The sequence below is a fragment of the Salmo trutta genome, chromosome 5 (assembly GCF_901001165.1).
Source record: "Salmo trutta chromosome 5, fSalTru1.1, whole genome shotgun sequence".
NCBI classification, from domain to species: domain Eukaryota; kingdom Metazoa; phylum Chordata; class Actinopteri; order Salmoniformes; family Salmonidae; genus Salmo; species Salmo trutta.
Window position 1 is genome coordinate 2,971,806 of NC_042961.1, and position 21,166 is coordinate 2,992,971.

The 21,166-nt window shown below is 42.3% G+C and overlaps 1 protein-coding gene across 1 annotated transcript in view; it reads right to left on the reverse strand.

The window, feature by feature from the left end:
• Nucleotides 1–21,166, reverse strand: part of LOC115193446 (protein eyes shut homolog) — a 226,058-nt gene that overhangs the window by 126,608 nt on the left and 78,284 nt on the right. The window contains exons 12-15 of the mRNA XM_029752135.1: nucleotides 16,331–16,453; nucleotides 7,318–7,431; nucleotides 4,473–4,595; nucleotides 584–697 (exon numbers count right to left, since the gene is read on the reverse strand). Coding sequence (XP_029607995.1) covers nucleotides 584–697; nucleotides 4,473–4,595; nucleotides 7,318–7,431; nucleotides 16,331–16,453 — 474 coding nt within the window. The remainder of the gene's footprint in view (nucleotides 1–583; nucleotides 698–4,472; nucleotides 4,596–7,317; nucleotides 7,432–16,330; nucleotides 16,454–21,166) is intronic.

Genomic DNA, 21,166 nt, shown 5'->3' on the forward strand with positions numbered 1-21,166 from the left:
ACCCTATTCCCTACACTACTTTTGACCAGAGCCATATGTGGCCATTTAGGACTCAGCCTTTTACTACCGATTTTACAAAAGGGATTATTGTAGAATAAACAACAAGAGCATCTAAAAACAACCGGAGGATCTTAATAAATAAATTGCTGAACAATGATTGTGTACAAAGATGGAGGCATAATACTAATTTGACTTCAATGGATTTCAGATATATGATCTTAATTTGAACACGCTGTTGCAGGATAACTTTCCTGCAATGCAGGACATTTTAAACTAGGTGTTTTGTGGTTTAATGTAAGTTCAGCAGAGCCAGATAACGATATATCAACAGGATTAAATCACCCAGACGCAGGTCTTTTGTTAGCTACTTCAGAGAAAAGGGTTCTAAAGGGTTAGAGGGATAAGAGGTTGTAGATGGAACCTTGGAACCAAGGAGGTCCTTCTGAAGAAAGGGTTTTAAAAAAGAACCAGAAGGGTTTCTACAGGGGCAAGTCAGCAGCATTTCTGCTTCTAGGTAGGACCTTGTTTTCTCAGAGTAAACTGTAGTTTACAGTACACTATCTGATAAGGGGACAAACTTTACCTGGTGGACAAGTGCAGTGAACCACTCCGGCAAATATATAACAGGTGCCGCCATTTTTGCATTTTGTCCTATCCCCTGACGCACATTCAATAACAGGTGTAGAGCAGTTTTTACCTGGAAAAGTCAAACAAAAACATTTTCAGAAGGACAAATACAACAGAACCAATGTGCACAAAAAATATCCCATCATTATTCTGACAGTATTCATGGAGACTAAATGACTGTAGTACTGTGTATCTGCTGTCTACATTCTGCCATTTACATCACAAGGAGGGGAGACTAAATGACTGCAGTATTGTGTATCTGCTGTCTACATTCTGCCATTTACATCACAAGGAGGGGAGACTAAATGACTGCAGTAGTGTATATCTGCTGTCTACATTCTGCCATTTACATCACAAGGAGGGGAGACTAAATGACTGCAGTACTGTGTATCTGCTGTCTACATTCTGCCATTTACATCATAAGGAGGGGAGACTAAATGACTGCAGTACTGTGTATCTGCTGTCTACATTCTGCCATTTACATCACAAGGAGGGGAGACTAAATGACTGCAGTATTGTGTATCTGCTGTCTACATTCTTCCATTTACATCACAAGGAGGGGAGACTAAATGACTGCAGTATTGTGTATCTGCTGTCTACATTCTGCCATTTACATCACAGGGAGGGGAGACTAAATGACTGCAGCAGTGTATATCTGCTGTCTACATTCTGCAATGAAGCTGAATGTAAAGGATGGAATGTCAAATATGTAGTCGACTGTCTCCGTCTCAGGGAGAAGAGTGTACAGTATGTGTTCATTTGAAATGAAGCTGAATGTAAAGGATCGAATATCAAATATGTAGTCGACTGTCTCCGTCTCAGGGAGAAGAGTGTACAGTATGTGTTCATTTGAAATGAAGCTGAATGTAAAGGATGGAATGTCAAATATGTAGTGGACTGTCTCCGTCTCAGGGAGAAGAGTGTACAGTATGTGTTCATTTGAAATGAAGCTGAATTCATGTGTTATTATCACAGCTTTATTGTCGCGTGAGATTTTAAAATAAATTATTCAAAAATATCATCAATATGTATCTTGCCCCATGACAGGAAACAACGTGCTGGACCATGTGTACACAAACATCTGTGACACGTACAAAATCATCCCCGCACCCACTTCGGCCAATTAGATCGCGTCTCTCTCCCTACTCCCCGCCTACAAGCTGCATCTCAAGAGGGAACCACCAACTCCGAGAATAGTGAGGTGCTGGACAGAGGGGGCAGACCTAATGCTGCAGGACTGTTTTGTTAATACTGATTGAAATATCAAAGATTCATCCCCCCAGGACTCATCCATCAACATTGAGGAATATACATCGTCAGTCAAAGGCTTCATTAGGAAATGTGTTGATGATGGTGTACCCACAATAACAAACCGGACATGCCACAACCAAAAATCCTGGATGAACGGTACGGAGAAATCCATACCGTGCTGAGAGCCCGTACTGCAACATTCCATGTCAGCAGAACGAACCCAGACGACTCGGTAGCACGCGATGGATACAAGCAAATCTGCAAATCTATTAGGGACGCAAAAAATACTTGAATCCATGTTCAACAACTCAGACTTGCGACGCATTGTGTCAAGGACTACAGGCTATCAAGGACTACAGGCTATCAAGGACTGCAGGCTACCAAGGACTGCAGGCTACCAAGGACTACAATGGCAAATCCAGCTTTGTGGTGCCCACTGAAGCCTCCCTTCCAAGCAGACAATACTGAGTCATCCAGGCATTTTCTCGCTGCTCCGGACGACCAGGTGCTTTCGTTCTCCAAGGCAGACGTAAGGAAAACTCTCAAAAGAGTGAATACTCACAAAGCCGCCTCAGAGTGCCTGCTGACCAGCTGGCGCACTGCTTCAACCTGTGCCTGTCCCAGGCTGGACTCCACACTTTCTACAAGGAGACCACCATCGTCCCAGTGCCCAGAAAAACAGCTTCAAGAGGTTGGTCATGGCCCACGTCAAAGCCATCATGCCAGGCACACTGGACCCCTCCAATGTGCCTACCGCACCAACAGATCCACGGAAGATGCCTTTTCCATCGCTATTCAAACAGCTCTAACACATCTGGACAACAGGAACACCTATGCGAGAATGCTGTTCATAGACTACAGTTCAGCTTTCAACACTATTGTTCCCTCCAGGCTCGACACCAAGCTCAGAGCCCCACTCTGACTAAGCACAAGGCACCCCAGGGGTGTTTCCTCAGCCCTCTGTTGTACTCCCTGTTCACCCACAACTGTGTGGCTTTGCACCACACCAACTCCATCATCTAGTTTATTGACGACGCCAGGGTTGTAGGCCTGATAACCAACAACGATGAGTCACCCTATTGGGAGGAGGTAAGTGAACTGGCATTGTGGTGCCAGGACAAAAAACTATATCTCAACGTAAGGACAGAAAAAAGGAGATGATTGTGGACTTCAGTAAGCAGAGGAGGGAACACGTCCCAATCCACATCAAACAGGACTGCAGTAGAGAGAGTCGGCAGTTTTAAGTTCTTCTGCGTCCACATCACCGAGGACTTGACATGGACCAACAACACCACCACTCTTGTCAAGAGGGCGCATTAGTGCCTCTACTTCGTATGGCAACAAAATTAATTTGGCATGCCACCCCGGGTCCTCTCCAAATACTACCACTGCACCATCGAGAGCGTCCTGACCGGTTGCATCATGACCTTGTACGGAAATTGATCCGTCCACATTCGCAAGGCCCTCCAGTGGGTGGTGAAGATGGCCCAGTACATCACTGGGGCCGTGTTCCCACCCATCCAAGACATCTACTTGAAACATCAGGGATTTTTCTGCCATTGAAATTGTTGGTAAAAAAATCCCATTATTAAATTTGTACAATATTTTTTAGAATACAACCTGCACTGACTCTCCACACCTCAGCACACATGCACTCAATTGCTGCTACCAGACTGCTAAATACTGCACAATTTAACCACTTGCCCACCAAAACGTGTAAATATTGGACTATAAATTGTGCCTTCATGTATTATACGTATGCTAAAATGTTTTTTTTTTATTCTACTGAGCCATTTACTTCACGTTCATATTCTTATCTTTTATTATTTCTTATTGTTCTTGCGTTGTCCAGAAGGAACCTGCAAGTAAGCATTTCATTGGACGGTGCATACCATGTGTATCCTGTACATATGTCTAATAATAAAACTTGAAACTTGAATGTAAGGATGGAATGTAGAATAAACATGAACTAGATGTACTGTAAGTGTTGGGGTCTGGTATATGTCCGTCAGAGATCATCCGTACTCCACACAGGATTGTAAGAGTATTAACATCTTAGTCTGAGGCCCTTTACTCTCTAGTCTCCCCCTCGGGAGCAGGAATAAAGATGGCTCTAACAGACCTGGGTTCAAAACGTATTTGAAATATTTAAAATACTTGGCACTCCAGGCAGGCTAGAGAAAACACTCCGATGGGCGGGATTTACAGTTTAGGACTATTCTATTGGTCTGTTAAGCCAGGGACGCTCAATCAAGAATAGATAAAGTGTGTGAAATGATTTCAAATAGTATTTGAACCCAGGACTGATCTCTAATCCCCTTCTATGCACTTTCAGAATTCCAGTTAATATGCTCTTGAGTCAGTCAATTAGCAAACAGCTTACAGTGACAACTCTGACAATTTTTAGGCCTCTACTCCTCAAATATTATCACCATTAGGCTGATGGGTTGATATACAGTGCTGTTTTTTAACCCACAGACATGACCAGAATAGTGAAGACATTTGTGGTTATTACAGACCATATACAGTGAGGGACGGGTTTCCCGGACATAGATATGTATGATTTAATAAGAATGATAACATTCATCTCTTACCAACAAACCCCACTGGGCAGATGCATCCATAGTCGGCAACCAGGTCAACACATGTGGAATTGTTGGCGCAGAATCCATAGACACATTCATCATAGTTGATTTCACAGTTCAGCCCCTCAAACCCTATATCAGGAGGAGATAACATCTCACTATCACATACAGTAGGAGATAACATCTCACTATCACATACAGTAGGAGATAACATCTCACTATCACATACAGTTGGAGATAACATCTCACTATCACATACAGTTGGATGGCGTAGTAGATCAGACTTTCAAACCAACTCAAAGGCAGAGTTAAGCATCAAATGGAGACGCCAAGTAAAAAACGAGGCCGTGTTTTTATTCAGTCAGTTAGAAACGGAACCAGTCCTATGATCAACATGTCATTACAGGTCATGTAAAACAAGTGATTAGTTTGTTTTTGCAGTTGTGGGTGTATTTCTCCTGCTTTTTAAAGATGAGATATCCTGGAATATAAACATTTACTGTACAGTATTTTACCTCTATGATCTCATCAAGCCATCTTCACACTTACATGCCTAATTCCTGTCATAAATTGGTCGGCGCCATTTATGTCATTAAGTTATGAGTGGAGAGGGGAGAAGGGGCATAAATATCAGGCAATTTTGCCAATAATTTATTGGCTGTGTCGTCGATGTCCTACCTGTGAGACATACCTCTGATTAAACCTTGATTTCGGCCGAGGACTGTTATGCATTATTAATGGACAAAGGATAATTGTCAAGTTTTATGACATGGAGAGAGATGGAAATTGGTTCCATGGATGGGTGAGTCATAAATGGCACCCTATTCCTTACATAATGAACTACTTTTACCAGAGCTCATAGGGCCCTGGTCAAAAGTAGTGCACTATATATGGAATAGGATACCATTTGGAACTTCAGTTCTGGTCAGTAGTGAGGAATGATGAGAATTTGCCCTGCACCGATGGTGCTGATAGCCTGGCATTAGTCATGGGTACCTCTGCAGCCACGGCCTGTGACAGTGCTAATGATAGTCATTTTGTAGCGTGACCATGCAGTCGAATAAGTTTATGGGAGCAGAAAATGTCAGAGAAAAGGAGTAGAGCTCTACAGCTCGCTGTCCTTCACTTCATGGAATTAACCTTTCATCTGGTTTAGCTAGTAGAGCTCTACAGCTCGCTGTCCTTCACTTCATGGAATTAACCTTTCATCTGGTTTAGCTAGTAGAAATCTACAGCTCACTGTCCTTCATCACATTAACCATTCATCTGGTTTAGCTAGTAGAAATCTACAGCTCACTGTCCTTCATCACATTAACCTTTCATCTGGTTTAGCTAGTAGAAATCTACAGCTCACTGTCCTTCATCACATTAACCTTTCATCTGGTTTAGCTAGTAGAAATCTACAGCTCACTGTTCATCATCACATTAACCTTTCATCTGGTTTAGCTAGTAGAAATCTACAGCTCACTGTCCTTCATCACATTAACCTTTCATCTGGTTTAACTAGTAGAAATCTACAGCTCACTGTCCTTCATCACATTAACCTTTCATCTGGTTTAACTAGTAGAAATCTACAGCTCACTGTTCATCATCACATTAACCTTTCATCTGGTTTAGCTAGTAGAAATCTACAGCTCACTGTCCTTCATCACATTAACCTTTCATCTGGTTTAACTAGTAGAAATCTACAGCTCACTGTCCTTCATCACATTAACCTTTCATCTGGTTTAGCTAGTAGAAATCTACAGCTCACTGTCCTTCATCACATTAACCTTTCATCTGGTTTAGCTAGTAGAAATCTACAGCTCACTGTCCTTCACTTCATGGCATTAACCTTTCATCTGGTTTAGCTAGTAGAAATCTACAGCTCACTGTCCTTCATCACATTAACCTTTCATCTGGTTTAGCTAGTAGAAATCTACAGCTCGCTGTCCTTCACTTCATGGCATTAACCTTTCATCTGGTTTAGCTAGTAGAAATCTACAGCTCACTGTCCTTCATCACATTAACCTTTCATCTGGTTTAGCTAGTAGAAATCTACAGCTCACTGTCCTTCATCACATTAACCTTTCATCTGGTTTAGCTAGTAGAAATCTACAGCTCGCTGTCCTTCATCACATTAACCTTTCATCTGGTTTAGCTAGTAGAAATCTACAGCTCACTGTTCTTCATCAGATTAACCTTTCATCTGGTTTAGCTAGTAGAAATCTACAGCTCGCTGTCCTTCATCACATTAACCTTTCATCTGGTTTAACTAGTAGAAATCTACAGCTCACTGTCCTTCATCACATTAACCTTTCATCTGGTTTAACTAGTAGAAATCTACAGCTCACTGTCCTTCATCACATTAACCTTTCATCTGGTTTAGCTAGTAGAAATCTACAGCTCACTGTCCTTCATCACATTAACCTTTCATCTGGTTTAGCTAGTAGAAATCTACAGCTCACTGTCCTTCATCACATTAACCTTTCATCTTGTTGAATGTTAGATATGTGCTGATATAACTTAATGGCCTGAAAACACCCAGTAATAATCAGGTGATGTCTTAGATAAAAAGGTCACTTTTATTATTATTTCATTTGTCCCTCAGCAGTGGTTGTATGCATATATGTTGATTCAGTGGTAATGCACAGGCTGTGATACTATAGCCTATCATTCATTTAGTGCTACATTAATGTACTGCCTTGGAGATGACAAACCAGGTAGCCTGCGGCACAATTTATTTTGTATTTGATTTTTCTACATCCATTTTTTTATTGATATTTTAAATCACAATAATTTCCTCAATTGCAATAGGTTACCTTCTTGCTGTACAGGGAATAGGGTGCCATGTGGAACACAGACTGGCTCTTACCAGCTGGACAGAAGCAGTGATACAGGTCAACACCGTCCACACACACAGCTCCGTTCTGGCACGGCATCGACTTGCAGTCGTTCAGATTCACCTCACAGAACGGCCCACCAAAGCCTGCATGACAGAAACATGCGCGCACACGCACGCCCACACGCACGCACGCACACACGCACACACACACACGCACACACACACGCACACACACACACACACACACACACACACACACTTATTACTGGGTGTTTAGTGAATCTCTTTGGTTAGTTTTATCTGTCAGCCAATTAAGATTTGTATGACTTTGTTTCCCCACTCTGAAGCTGCTTTACAAAGCTGTTTCTGATCCAGTGTGTGTGTTTGTATGAGTGTGCATGTGTATCTGCATGTGTGTGTGTGTTTGTGTGAGTGTGCATGTGTATCTGCATGTGTGTGTGTCTTTGTGTGAGTGTGAGTGTGCATGTGTATCTGCATGTGTGTGTGTGTTTGTGCGAGTATGTGTATCTGCATGTGTGTGTGTGTTTGTGCGAGTATGTGTATCTGCATGTGTGTGTGTGTTTGTGCGAGTATGTGTATCTGCGTGTGTGTGGATCGTTTAATCATTGTTAATATGAGGCATTAATTGGCTCTTTGATATATAACAAACAGGCCAGATCCTGTGATATGATCTAATATATAACATTAAACAGGCCAGATCCTGTGATATGATCTAATATATAACATTAAACAGGCCAGATCCTGTGATATGATCTAATATATAACATTAAACAGGCCAGATCCTGTGATATGATCTAATATATAACATTAAACAGGCCAGATCCTGTGATATGATCTAATATATAACATTAAACAGGCCAGATCCTGTGATATGATCTAATAAACTCAGCAAAAAAAGAAATGTCCTCTCACTGTCAACTGCGTTTATTTTCAGAAAACTTAACATGATCTAATAAACTGAACAAGTTCCACAAACATGTGACTAACAGAAATGGAATAACGTGTCCCTGAACAAAGGGGGGGGGGTCCAAATCAAAAGTAACAGTCAGTATCTGTTATGGCCACCAGCTGCATTAAGTACTGCAGTGCATCTCCTCCTCATGGACTGCACCAGATTTGCCAGTTCTTGCTGTGAGATGTTACCCCACTCCATCAAGGCACCTACAAGTTCCCGGACATTTCTGGGGGGAATGACCCTAGCCCTCACCCTCCGATCCAACAGGTCCCAGACGTGCTCAATGGGATTGAGATCTGGGTTCTTCGCTGGCCATGGCAGAACACTGACATTCCTGTCTTATAGGAAATCACGCACAGAATGAGCAGTATGGCTGGTGGCATTGTCATGCTGGAGGGTCATGTCAGGATGAGCCTGCAGGAAGAGTACCACATGAGGGAGGAGGATGTCTTCCCTGTAACGCACAGCGTTGAGATTGCCTGCAATGACAACAAGCTCAGTCCGATGATGCTGTGACACACCGCCCCAGACCATGACGGACCCTCCACCTCCAAATCGATCCCGCTCCAGAGTACAGGCCTCGGTGTAACGCTCATTCCTTCGACGATAAACGCGAATCCGACCATCACAACTGGTGAGACAAAACCGCAACTCCTCAGTGAAGAGCACTTTTTGCCAGTCCTGTCTGGTCCAGCGACGGTGAGTTTGTGCCCATAGGCGACGTTGTTGCCGATGATGTCTGGTGAGGACCTGCCTTACAACAGGCCTACAAGCCCTCAGTCCAGCTTCTCTCAGCCTATTGCGGACAGTCTGAGTACTGATGGAGGGATTGTGCATTCCTGGTGTAACAGGCAGTTGTTGTTGCCATCCTGTACCTGTCCCGCAGGTGTGATGTTTGGATGTACCGATCGGGTGCAGGGGTTGTTACACGTGGTCTGCCACTGCGAGGACAATCAGCTGTCCGTCCTGTCTCCCTGTAGCTCTGTCTTAGGCGTCTCACAGTACGGACATTGTGATCTGTGTGATCCTGTGATCTGATCTAACACTAAACTCACATCCTCCATTCCAAGAGACGCAGGAAACACACAGACAGGCACAGATAGGGACACACACACACACACACAGGCTTGTGATCACACAAACACCTCCCTACCTTTATTCAATATCGTCAATAAGGTGTGTAGGCAGGGGAAGCAGTGGTGAGATGACTAACTAACGCATTGACTGAAGTGAAAGTGGAGGACGAGACAGACAGACAGACAAGACAGACAGACAGACAGACAGAGACAGACAGACAGACAGACAGACAGACAGACAGACAGACAGACAGACAGACAGACAGACAGACAGACAGACAGACAGACAGACAGACAGACAGACAGACAGACAGACAGACAGACAGACAGAAAAGAAGTGAGAAAAAGAGATAGCGAGAAAAGAGAAAAAGAGAGAGAGAGGGAGAGAGGTGTTTGGCCCAATGTTCGACAGGGCAGGCAGAGTGCCATTCTATCGAAGCCTTGCACCATAACAAGCACCTATGGGGATCATAAGTATCAGTTCTTTCCCCAACCCTGTTGTTAGTACCTGGGTTCAAAGAGTATTCGTTCTATTACAAATACTTTGACGGTTTGATTGATCCACTGCCTAGATTGCCAGATGAGTGAGATTTACACTTTTGGTACTAATCCGTTGGTTACATTATGCCAGGCTAGCTCAGTCAAGCTCAGCCAAAGTATTTTAAAGAAAACAAATGCTATTTGAAACCAGGTTTGACACATGGCCACTGAAAATCTATTTACCGGTGCTCTATCTGAAGAGTTGTCTGGAGAGTCTTGTAAAACAGACCATGATCACTGATGCAATCATGTCCAGATAAAGTTAATGCATTGCCTTCTCTGAGCGAATGCTAAACAGTGATTCCCTGAGCTTAACAATCAACGCAGGTGCTGGCCATGCATTGGCCGGGTAATGGTGGTAGAAACACAATGTAATGTAGAGCCTACACATTTCAATGGAAGATCATTATTACATTACTGGACTTAGCTGTAACAGAGATAGTTAAACCCATTATTACATTACTGGACTTAGTTAAACCCATTATTACATTACTGGACTTAGTTAAACCCATTATTACATTACTGGACTTAGTTAAACCCATTATTACATTACTGGACTTAGCTGTAACAGAGATAGTTAAACACATTATTACATTACTGGACTTAGTTAAACCCATTATTACATTACTGGACTTAGTTAAACCCATTATTACATTACTGGACTTAGCTGTAACAGAGATAGTTAAACCCATTATTACGTTACTGGACTTAGTTAAACCCATTATTACATTACTGGACTTAGTTAAACCCATTATTACGTTACTGGACTTAGTTAAACCCATTATTACGTTACTGGACTTAGTTAAACCCATTATTACATTACTGGACTTAGTTAAACCCATTATTACATTACTGGACTTAGCTGTAACAGAGATAGTTAAACACATTATTACATTACTGGACTTAGCTGTAACAGAGATAGTTAAACCCATTATTACGTTACTGGACTTAGCTGTAACAGAGATAGTTAAACCCATTATTACGTTACTGGACTTAGCTGTAACAGAGATAGTTGAACAACACAAAGCACCCTCGGCTATTTCAGCCCACACCTGGAGCGGCAGGTAACCTAGTGGTTAAAAGCGTTGGGCCAGTAACCGAAAGGTCGCCAGTTCGAATGCCGTTCTGCCCATGAGCAAGGCAGTTATCCCTCAACAACAACTCTTCCCCGGGCGCTGATGACGTGGATGTCCATTAAGGCAGGCCCCTGCACCTCTCTGATTCAGAGGGGTTAAATGACTCCTGCACCTCTCTGATTCAGAGGGGTTAAATGACTCCTGTACCTCTCTGATTCAGAGGGGTTAAATGACTCCTGTACCTCTCTGATTCAGAGGGGTTAAATGACTCCTGTACCTCTCTGATTCAAAGGATTAAATGACTCCTGTACCTCTCTGATTCAGAGGGGTTAAATGACTCCTGCACCTCTCTGATTCAGAGGGGTTAAATGACTCCTGTACCTCTCTGATTCAAAGGATTAAATGACTCCTGTACCTCTCTGATTCAGAGGGTTAAATGACTCCTGTACCTCTCTGATTCAGAGGGGTTAAATGACTCCTGTACCTCTCTGATTCAAAGGATTAAATGACTCCTGTACCTCTCTGATTCAGAGGGGTTAAATGACTCCTGCACCTCTCTGATTCAGAGGGGTTAAATGACTCCTGTACCTCTCTGATTCAAAGGATTAAATGACTCCTGCACCTCTCTGATTCAGAGGGGTTAAATGACTCCTGTACCTCTCTGATTCAAAGGATTAAATGACTCCTGCACCTCTCTGATTCAGAGGGTTAAATGTAAAGACACGTTTCAGTTGGACATTACTCTTTTCTTGTAGTCTTTTTTCACATCAGTACTTCTTGTTTTTAAAATGTGCTTTCTTCCTGTCAGTGGGCACTTTTGAGTGTTTTGACAAAGACTATCAATGTCACAAATGGCACCCTATTCCCTATATAGTGCACTCCTTTTGAAAAGGGCCCATAGGGAATAGGGTGCCATTTGGGAAGGAGAGAAAGGACTATTAAAATCCTGAAACCAAGTGTGTCTGTCGCATCAGCAACACGCGTCACTTCCTCCCGGGTATTGATCATTACAGAGTCCCCACTTTTAAGAAATAAGAAATGGCACACTATTCCCTATTTCGTGCACTATGTTTGACCAGGGCCCATAGGGCTCTGTAGTGAATTATTTAGGGAACAGGGTGTCATTTGGGACAAACCCAGTGTCTTGGGTTTAGCCATGCTTCTCTGACAGATACTAGGGCGACCACTTTTATTGCTTCTGAAACAATGCTTTTAGCTTGTAAAATATAATGGAGTGTAAGAACACATAGCAAGGACACATTGCAGTGAGGGAGACAGTTCTAGGAGGTGGTGCCGGTACATACGCTGTTTAGTGTGTGTGTGTGTGTGTGTGTGTGAGTGTTTGTGTGTGTGTGAGTGTTTGTGTGAGTGTGACACATATTCCTGTTAAGCTATCTTGGCAGGTGCAGCATTAAGGCAGTAGATAATGCGTATGCCAACCCCTGCCAGTCTAAAACATTTCTGAAAGGCCATCCGCTGCGGCGTGTAATTTGCCCTTGAGACGTGGAGCCAGAGCTGGGTAGAGGACTAGAGAGGAGTGGTGGAGGAGGCTGGTGTTCACTGTAGGGTTGCACTTTCATTTGCATAACAAATCACTCATGATCGTTCACTCTGACACACGTCCAGAATAAGTGCAAGGGGAGTAATGAAGTTGTTGGTTATTGATACGGTCGCCTGAACCTCCACGGGATAATCGCTCAGACTAAGATAATGTTTTACATTTTAGGTGTGGTGGTTAGATGTGTGATGGGTCGTTTGGACATGTGCACATATTTTAGTTACATTTTGATGAATGCATGCATCGCTTTGTGATCACTGTTCACTGCCTGTACCCTGTATAACTTCACAACACTGTCTGTACCCTGTATAACTTCACAACACTGTTCACTGTCTGTACCCTGTATAACTTCACAACACTGTTCACTGTCTGTACCCTGTATAACTTCACAACACTGTTCACTGTCTGTACCCTGTATAACTTCACAACACTGTTCACTGTCTGTACCCTGTATAACTTCACAACACTGTTCACTGTCTGTACCCTGTATAACTTCACAACACTGTTCACTGTCTGTACCCTGCATAACTTCACAACACTGTTCACTGTCTGTACCCTGCATAACTTCACAACACTGTTCACTGTCTGTACCCTGTATAACTTCACAACACTGTTCACTGTCTGTACCCTGCATAACTTCACACCACTGTTCACTGTCTGTACCCTGTATAACTTCACAACACTGTTCACTGTCTGTACCCTGTATAACTTCACAACACTGTTCACTGTCTGTACCCTGTATAACTTCACAACACTGTTCACTGTCTGTACCCTGTATAACTTCACAACACTGTTCACTGTCTGTACCCTGCATAACTTCACAACACTGTTCACTGTCTGTACCCTGTATAACTTCACAACACTGTTCACTGTCTGTACCCTGTATAACTTCACAACACTGTTCACTGTCTGTACCCTGTATAACTTCACAACACTGTTCACTGTCTGTACCCTGTATAACTTCACAACACTGTTCACTGTCTGTACCCTGTATAACTTCACAACACTGTTCACTGTCTGTACCCTGCATAACTTCACAACACTGTTCACTGTCTGTACCCTGCATAACTTCACAACACTGTTCACTGTCTGTACCCTGTATAACTTCACAACACTGTTCACTGTCTGTACCCTGCATAACTTCACACCACTGTTCACTGTCTGTACCCTGTATAACTTCACAACACTGTTCACTGTCTGTACCCTGTATAACTTCACAACACTGTTCACTGTCTGTACCCTGTATAACTTCACAACACTGTTCACTGTCTGTACCCTGTATAACTTCACAACACTGTTCACTGTCTGTACCCTGTATAACTTCACACCACTGTTCACTGTCTGTACCCTGTATAACTTCACAACACTGTTCACTGTCTGTACCCTGCATAACTTCACAACACTGTTCACTGTCTGTACCCTGTATAACTTCACAACACTGTTCACTGTCTGTACCCTGTATAACTTCACAACACTGTTCACTGTCTGTACCCTGTATAACTTCACAACACTGTCTGTACCCTGCATAACTTCACAACACTGTTCACTGTCTGTACCCTGTATAACTTCACAACACTGTTCACTGTCTGTACCCTGTATAACTTCACAACACTGTTCACTGTCTGTACCCTGTATAACTTCACAACACTGTTCACTGTCTGTAGCCTGTATAACTTCACAACACTGTTCACTGTCTGTACCCTGTATAACTTCACAACACTGTTCACTGTCTGTAGCCTGTATAACTTCACAACACTGTTCACTGTCTGTACCCTGTATAACTTCACAACACTGTTCACTGTCTGTAGCCTGTATAACTTCACAACACTGTTCACTGTCTGTACCCTGCATAACTTCACACCACTGTTCACTGTCTGTACCCTGTATAACTTCACAACACTGTTCACTGTCTGTACCCTGTATAACTTCACAACACTGTCTGTACCCTGTATAACTTCACACCACTGTTCACTGTCTGTACCCTGTATAACTTCACAACACTGTTCACTGTCTGTAGCCTGTATAACTTCACAACACTGTTCACTGTCTGTACCCTGTATAACTTCACACCACTGTTCACTGTCTGTACCCTGTATAACTTCACAACACTGTTCACTGTCTGTACCCTGTATAACTTCACAACACTGTTCACTGTCTGTACCCTGCATAACTTCACAACACTGTTCACTGTCTGTACCCTGTATAACTTCACAACACTGTTCACTGTCTGTACCCTGTATAACTTCACAACACTGTTCACTGTCTGTACCCTGTATAACTTCACAACACTGTTCACTGTCTGTAGGTAACTTCACGATCACTGTTCATTGTCTTTACCATATTTGTCTTTATCATATTTTTATGATACAAGCTTCACTATCATGAGGCAAGTTGAACTTTAACCCCATAGTTAAACATTCAAGGCTTCATACAATATCCAAATTGCCTCTGGAAGAAACATCAGCACAAGAACTGTTAGTCGGGAGCTTCATGAAATGGGTTTCCATGGCCGAGCAGCCGCTCACAAGCCTAAGATCACCATGTGCAATACCAAGCGTTGGCTGGAGTGGTGTAAAGCTCGCCACCATTGGACCCTGGAGCAGTCGCAAAGCATTCTCTGGAGTGATGAACCACGCTTCACTATCTGTCAGTCCGACGGACTAATCTGGGTTTGGTGGATGCCAGGAGAACGCTACTTCCCAAAATGCATAGTGACAACTGTAAAGTTTGGTGGAGGAGGAATAATGGTCTGGGGCTGTTTTTCATGGTTCGGGCTAGGCCCCTGAGTTCCAATGAAGGGAAATCTTAACGCTACATCATACAATGACTTTCTAGACAATTCTGTGCTTCCAACTTTGTGGCAACAGTTTGGGGAAGGCCCTTTCCTGTTTCAGCATGACAATGCCCTCATGCACAAAGCCAGGTCCATACAGAAATGGTTTGTTGAAATCGGTCTGGAAGAGCTCGACTGGTCTGCACAGAACCCTGTCCTCAACCCCATTGTACACCTATGGGATAAATTGGAACGCCGAATGCGAGCCAGTCCTAATTACCCAATATTAGTCTCCGACCTCACTAATGCTCTTGTGGCTGAATGGATGCAAGTCCCCACACCAATGTTCCAACATCTTGTGGAAAACCTTCCCAGAAGAGTGGAGGCTGTTATAGCAGCAAAGGGGGCACCAACTCCATATTAATGGCCATGATTTTGGAATGAGATGTTCGACGAGCAGGTGTCCATACACTTTTGGTCGTGTATTGCAGATGGAAATAGATCCCCCCCTGAAAACCAAATCTATTCTTGATAATCTATTCTTAATGTTCCCTCGTTTAGAAAAAGAGAGAGACAGGAAACAGCCTGATGAATATCTAATATGTACTCAATATCACCTCAATAAACTGAACATTTCTGTCATGAATTGTTCTAAACAAATCTTAAAAATAGTTGAAATGTCATTTTTGAACATGAACAACTTACTCCATAAATGTACTGTACAGATGTAGGGTCTTAATTTAAGACAGTTTGCTACAGCAGGAAAATAATCCTGCAGCAACAGGATATGTGAATTATTATTATTATTATGTGGATTATAATTAATGGACGTTTTTGTAAGGGTTGATACATTTTTCGTGAGGGAAAATCTAATTTCAAAGTGGAAATTACAAACTACAGAAGCCTTTTTAAACCTCAAACACAATACAAGTTTTAAATGTCCTGAATTGCAGGAAAGTTCTCCTGCAACAGGGTGATCAAATTAAGATCCTACATTTGTAATCAGTCGTGTTTGAAAGGTAACATGTCACCATGGGGAATTACCTTTTTCACAAATACATGTGACGTTCTGTCCATTCCCAGTCTCAGTGCAGTTCACTGTGCGTTCTTGGCATATTCCTAGTGAGCAGAGGTCTATATCCACAGAACAATCTTCCCCTTGAAACCCTGCAACACCCAAATACACATACACACATAGAAATCAGACAGTTTCTTCCATCAAGCGGACAATAAAAGACATCGAAATAAAAAAGAAATAAAAAATACAGCTCTTAGCAATATGAACTCAGTAAAGGACATGACATGGAACACACTGTGCACCACATGCTCTACTTGGAGACAATTCCCTTCAAATGTCCTTGTTAAGCTATGAGGAGCCATTAAGTAAAGAAGAATGTACTACTCTGAAACGTGGAGCAATTTCCTTTCCATGAGGAAGCCAAGCCACTATTAAGTTAGGAACTCACAAAATGATTTTAAAACACATTTACGGTTGTTTAATGTTTTATCCTTTCTGAAGTAGATTGACGTGAGTCATTGATTTCTCTACCTGCTGCCCAGTATAGTAATAGAGTGAGTGAAGCATCGACATAAAGACCCATCCTGTCTCTCTCCCTACTGATCTATATCACATTTGTCTACCGAAGCAGATGCCGCGCCTACATGTCATTGACAGCTGGGGCCGCATCGATAACTTTTTGTTCTAAATAAAAACCCAGCCGCCGTGTAACTGATACCTGGTCAATAATGCCAGTAAATAAGGCTGGCTAATATATCACAGCTCATAATGGAACAGAGTATGACCTTAATGAATGCCTGAATGGACCTAATTTACAATGTGAGCATCCCAAACGGCACCATATTCCCTATGTAGTGCACTACATTTGACCAGAGACCTATAGGCAATGAGTAGTGAGAAGTGCGCTGTGTAGGGAATAGGGAGCCATTTGGGACGCAGAATCTCTCTCTGCTCCCAAATGGGTGCTCTGTGAGATAAAGATGCTGTCTAATTGGAAAACATATCACAAATGGAAAGAGCCAACTGTAGTAAGAAGAAGATACAGACGGTGGTCCAATGTGTTTTCTGGACATTAAATAATCAATAGTAGCAGCTATCAAGTCAACAACATCTCACAATGTCACCTCACCGCTGCAAATGTTTGGCTTGAATTAGATTGAGTCTATTAGTAACACTTTGCTGAGGAGATAATGAAATCATTGTTAACATTTTACAAACTACAGGTAAATGATACACTTACTGTTGTTTAACATGTGTAGTAGTGGTTAACCTACGTTTACATGACAGCACATTGACAGCAGAAGACAGTTCACAACTAACTATCAAGGATTCATTACTTTCTCCATTCTTCCTCCAATTGCAGTGTATGATTTACCATTTTGAAGCGTTGAGTCTGTGTAAAAAACAACAACACACAATTACGTTGTTGAGCGAAAAGAGATGTGGAGTCGAAATATTAACACTAGAACCAGCAGGACTTGAGACATACAAGCAGCAGCCATATTGATTTACTATAAACCCTTTTCATGGATAACCTAATGGAACTGAGACATTATATTCAAGGCCAAATGGATGTCACATCAGTTCAACTACCCTGAGTTGCTAACGGACAGCTACTGCCTCCAACAAAGTATTTCACAAGTGTTTAATAACCAATTGTGCGTACAATTCACCTGGAGGTTAATGTTGCATGAAGGAATGTCACACGTAGGGTGCGTCTCAAATTGCACCCTATTTCCCTATATAGTGTGCTACTTTTGACCAGAACCCTACGCGTTCCCCTACTGGCCCTGATAAAAGTAGTGACTTACATAGGGAATAGGTTGGCATTTAGGACGCAGGCTTACAGTGCCCGCTGTCATCTCCAAATTGAACTACCTACTCCCTGTTCAGTTACCATTAGACTACTGTAGAGAATACAGCCACCATAAGACTACTGTAGAGAATACAGCCCACAGTTACCATTAGACTACTGTAGAGAATACAGCCCACAGCCACCATTAGACTACTGTAGAGAATACAGCCCACAGCCACCATTAGACTACTGTAGAGAATACAGCCCACAGCCACCATTAGACTACTGTAGAGAATACAGCCCACAGCTACCATTAGACTACTGTAGAGAATACAGCCCACAGCTACCATTAGACTACTGTAGAGAATACAGCCCACAGCCACCATTAGACTACTGTAGAGAATACAGCCCACAGCTACCATTAGACTACTGTAGAGAATACAGCCCACAGCCACCATTAGACTACTGTAGAGAATACAGCCCACAGCCACCATTAGACTACTGTAGAGAATACAGCCCACAGCCTCCATTAGACTACTGTAGAGAATACAGCCCACAGCCACCATTAGACTACTGTAGAGAATACAGCCACCATTAGACTACTGTAGAGAATACAGCCACCATTAGACTACTGTAGAGAATACAGCCCACAGTTACCATTAGACTACTGTAGAGAATACAGCCTCCACTAGACTACTGTAGAGAATACAGCCCACAGCTACCATTAGACTACTGTAGAGAATACAGCCCACAGCTACCATTAGACTACTGTAGAGAATACAGCCACTATTAGACTACTGTAGAGAATACAGCCCACAGCTACCATTAGACTACTGTAGAGAATACAGCCACCACTAGACTACTGTAGAGAATACAGCCCACAGTTACCATTAGCCTACTATAGAGAATACAGTTACCATTAGACTACTGTAGAGAATACAGCCCACAGTTACCATTAGACTACTGTAGAGAATACAGCCACCACTAGACTACTGTAGAGAACACAGCCCACAGTTACCATTAGACTACTGTAGAGAATACAGCCCACAGTTAACATTAGACTACTGTAGAGAATACAGCCCACAGCCACCATTAGACTACTGTAGAGAATACAGCCCACAGTTACCATTAGACTACTGTAGAGAATACAGCCCACAGCTACCATTAGACTACTGTAGAGAATACAGCCACCATTAGACTACTGTAGAGAATACAGCCCACAGTTACCATTAGACTACTGTAGAGAATACAGCCACCACTAGACTACTGTAGAGAATACAGCCCACAGTTACCATTAGACTACTGTAGAGAATACAGCCCACAGTTACCATTAGACTACTGTAGAGAATACAGCCCACAGCCACCATTAGACTACTGTAGAGAATACAGCCCACATTTACCATTAGACTACTGTAGAGAATACAGCCACCATTAGACTACTGTAGAGAATACAGCCCACAGCTACCATTAGACTACTGTAGAGAATACAGCCCACATTTACCATTAGACTACTGTAGAGAATACAGCCACCACTAGACTACTGTAGAGAATACAGCCCACAGTTCCCATTAGACTACTGTAGAGAATACAGCCACCACTAGACTACTGTAGAGAATACAGCCCACAGTTACCATTAGACTACTGTAGAGAACACAGCCCACAGCTACCATTAGACTACTGTAGAGAATACAGCCACCACTAGACTACTGTAGAGAATACAGCCCACAGTTACCATTAGACTACTGTAGAGAACACAGCCCACAGCTACCATTAGACTACTGTAGAGAATACAGCCCACAGCCACCATTAGACTACTGTAGAGAATACAGCCCACAGCCTCCATTACACTACTGTAGACTGTAGAGAAAACAGCAAGTAACACCAAGATCTACTAAAGAGATAATGCTTCATCGTAATCATATGTTTTATAACCCATTCAATCTTTCAACCAATCAATCATATTTATTTTTAAAGCCCTTTTTACATCAGCAGATGTCACAAAGTGCTATACAGATACCCAGCCTAAAACCCCATAGAGCAAGCAATGTAGTTGTAGAGGCACGGTGGCTAGGAAAAACTCCTTAGAAAGGCAGCAACCTTGGAAGAAACCTAGAGAGGAATCAATAGTGCTGAGTGATTAACCGTCGGTTATTTTTCGTTTTTTAAACAACTAGTTAAAATTCAATGTTGTGTTTTTTCTGTGAGCTCGATGTGCAGTTTCTGTAGAGATGAATCAGAGCTAGAAACGGAGACGGAGATAAGAGAGAACCCGCGATCGAGAGGGACAGAAAGCGGTTGCTTCACAAGCCTGAAAATACATGATCTAAGTGATTGATAGTTGGTGTTCCGCATTCTTAAAAATATGCCTTATTTACTTTGAAGAACTACTAAAATAGTGATTTTGTCAGATAGCAGCTCTATAGAGATCTGATGATGATTTGGAATGAAATAAATAATAATAAAGACATCAAATAAAAGGATGGTTAATAAGTGATAAGCAGCAATGGAAAGTCACTACCATCATGGGACTTGTATTGATTATTTTATTCTGTGTCGATACAGCATTCAACCCACAATGCTTTTAAAATTAATGTAAGTTGTTTTAACCAAAATCCGTGACACTTAAAAAAAAAAATCGAACCGAAACGGCCTCAAAAAGCAATAATCTCTCAGCACTAGGAACCAGGCTCAGAGGGGTGGCCAGTTCTCTTCTGGCTGTGCCGGTGGAGATTCTAAAAGAGTACATAGCCATTAAGGCTTGATCGTTCTTCAAGATGTTCAAACGTTTATGGATGACCAGCAGGGTCAGATAATAATTACAGTGGTTGTAGAGGATGCAACAGTCAGTCCGTCAGTTGGCTTTTCATAGCTGAGCATTCAGAGGTCGAGGCAGCAGGTGCAGTCGGGAGGGATAAAGGACTGAAGGAGAAAGTGCCACTGTGAATAACATGACATTTCCTCTGAATTGTTTAAACCATATGTACGGAAAACTGTAATACATTTTTTTTATTATTATTGTATCACTGAATCATTGTATTGTTTGTTTATCTGTCAATTAATTCCGTAA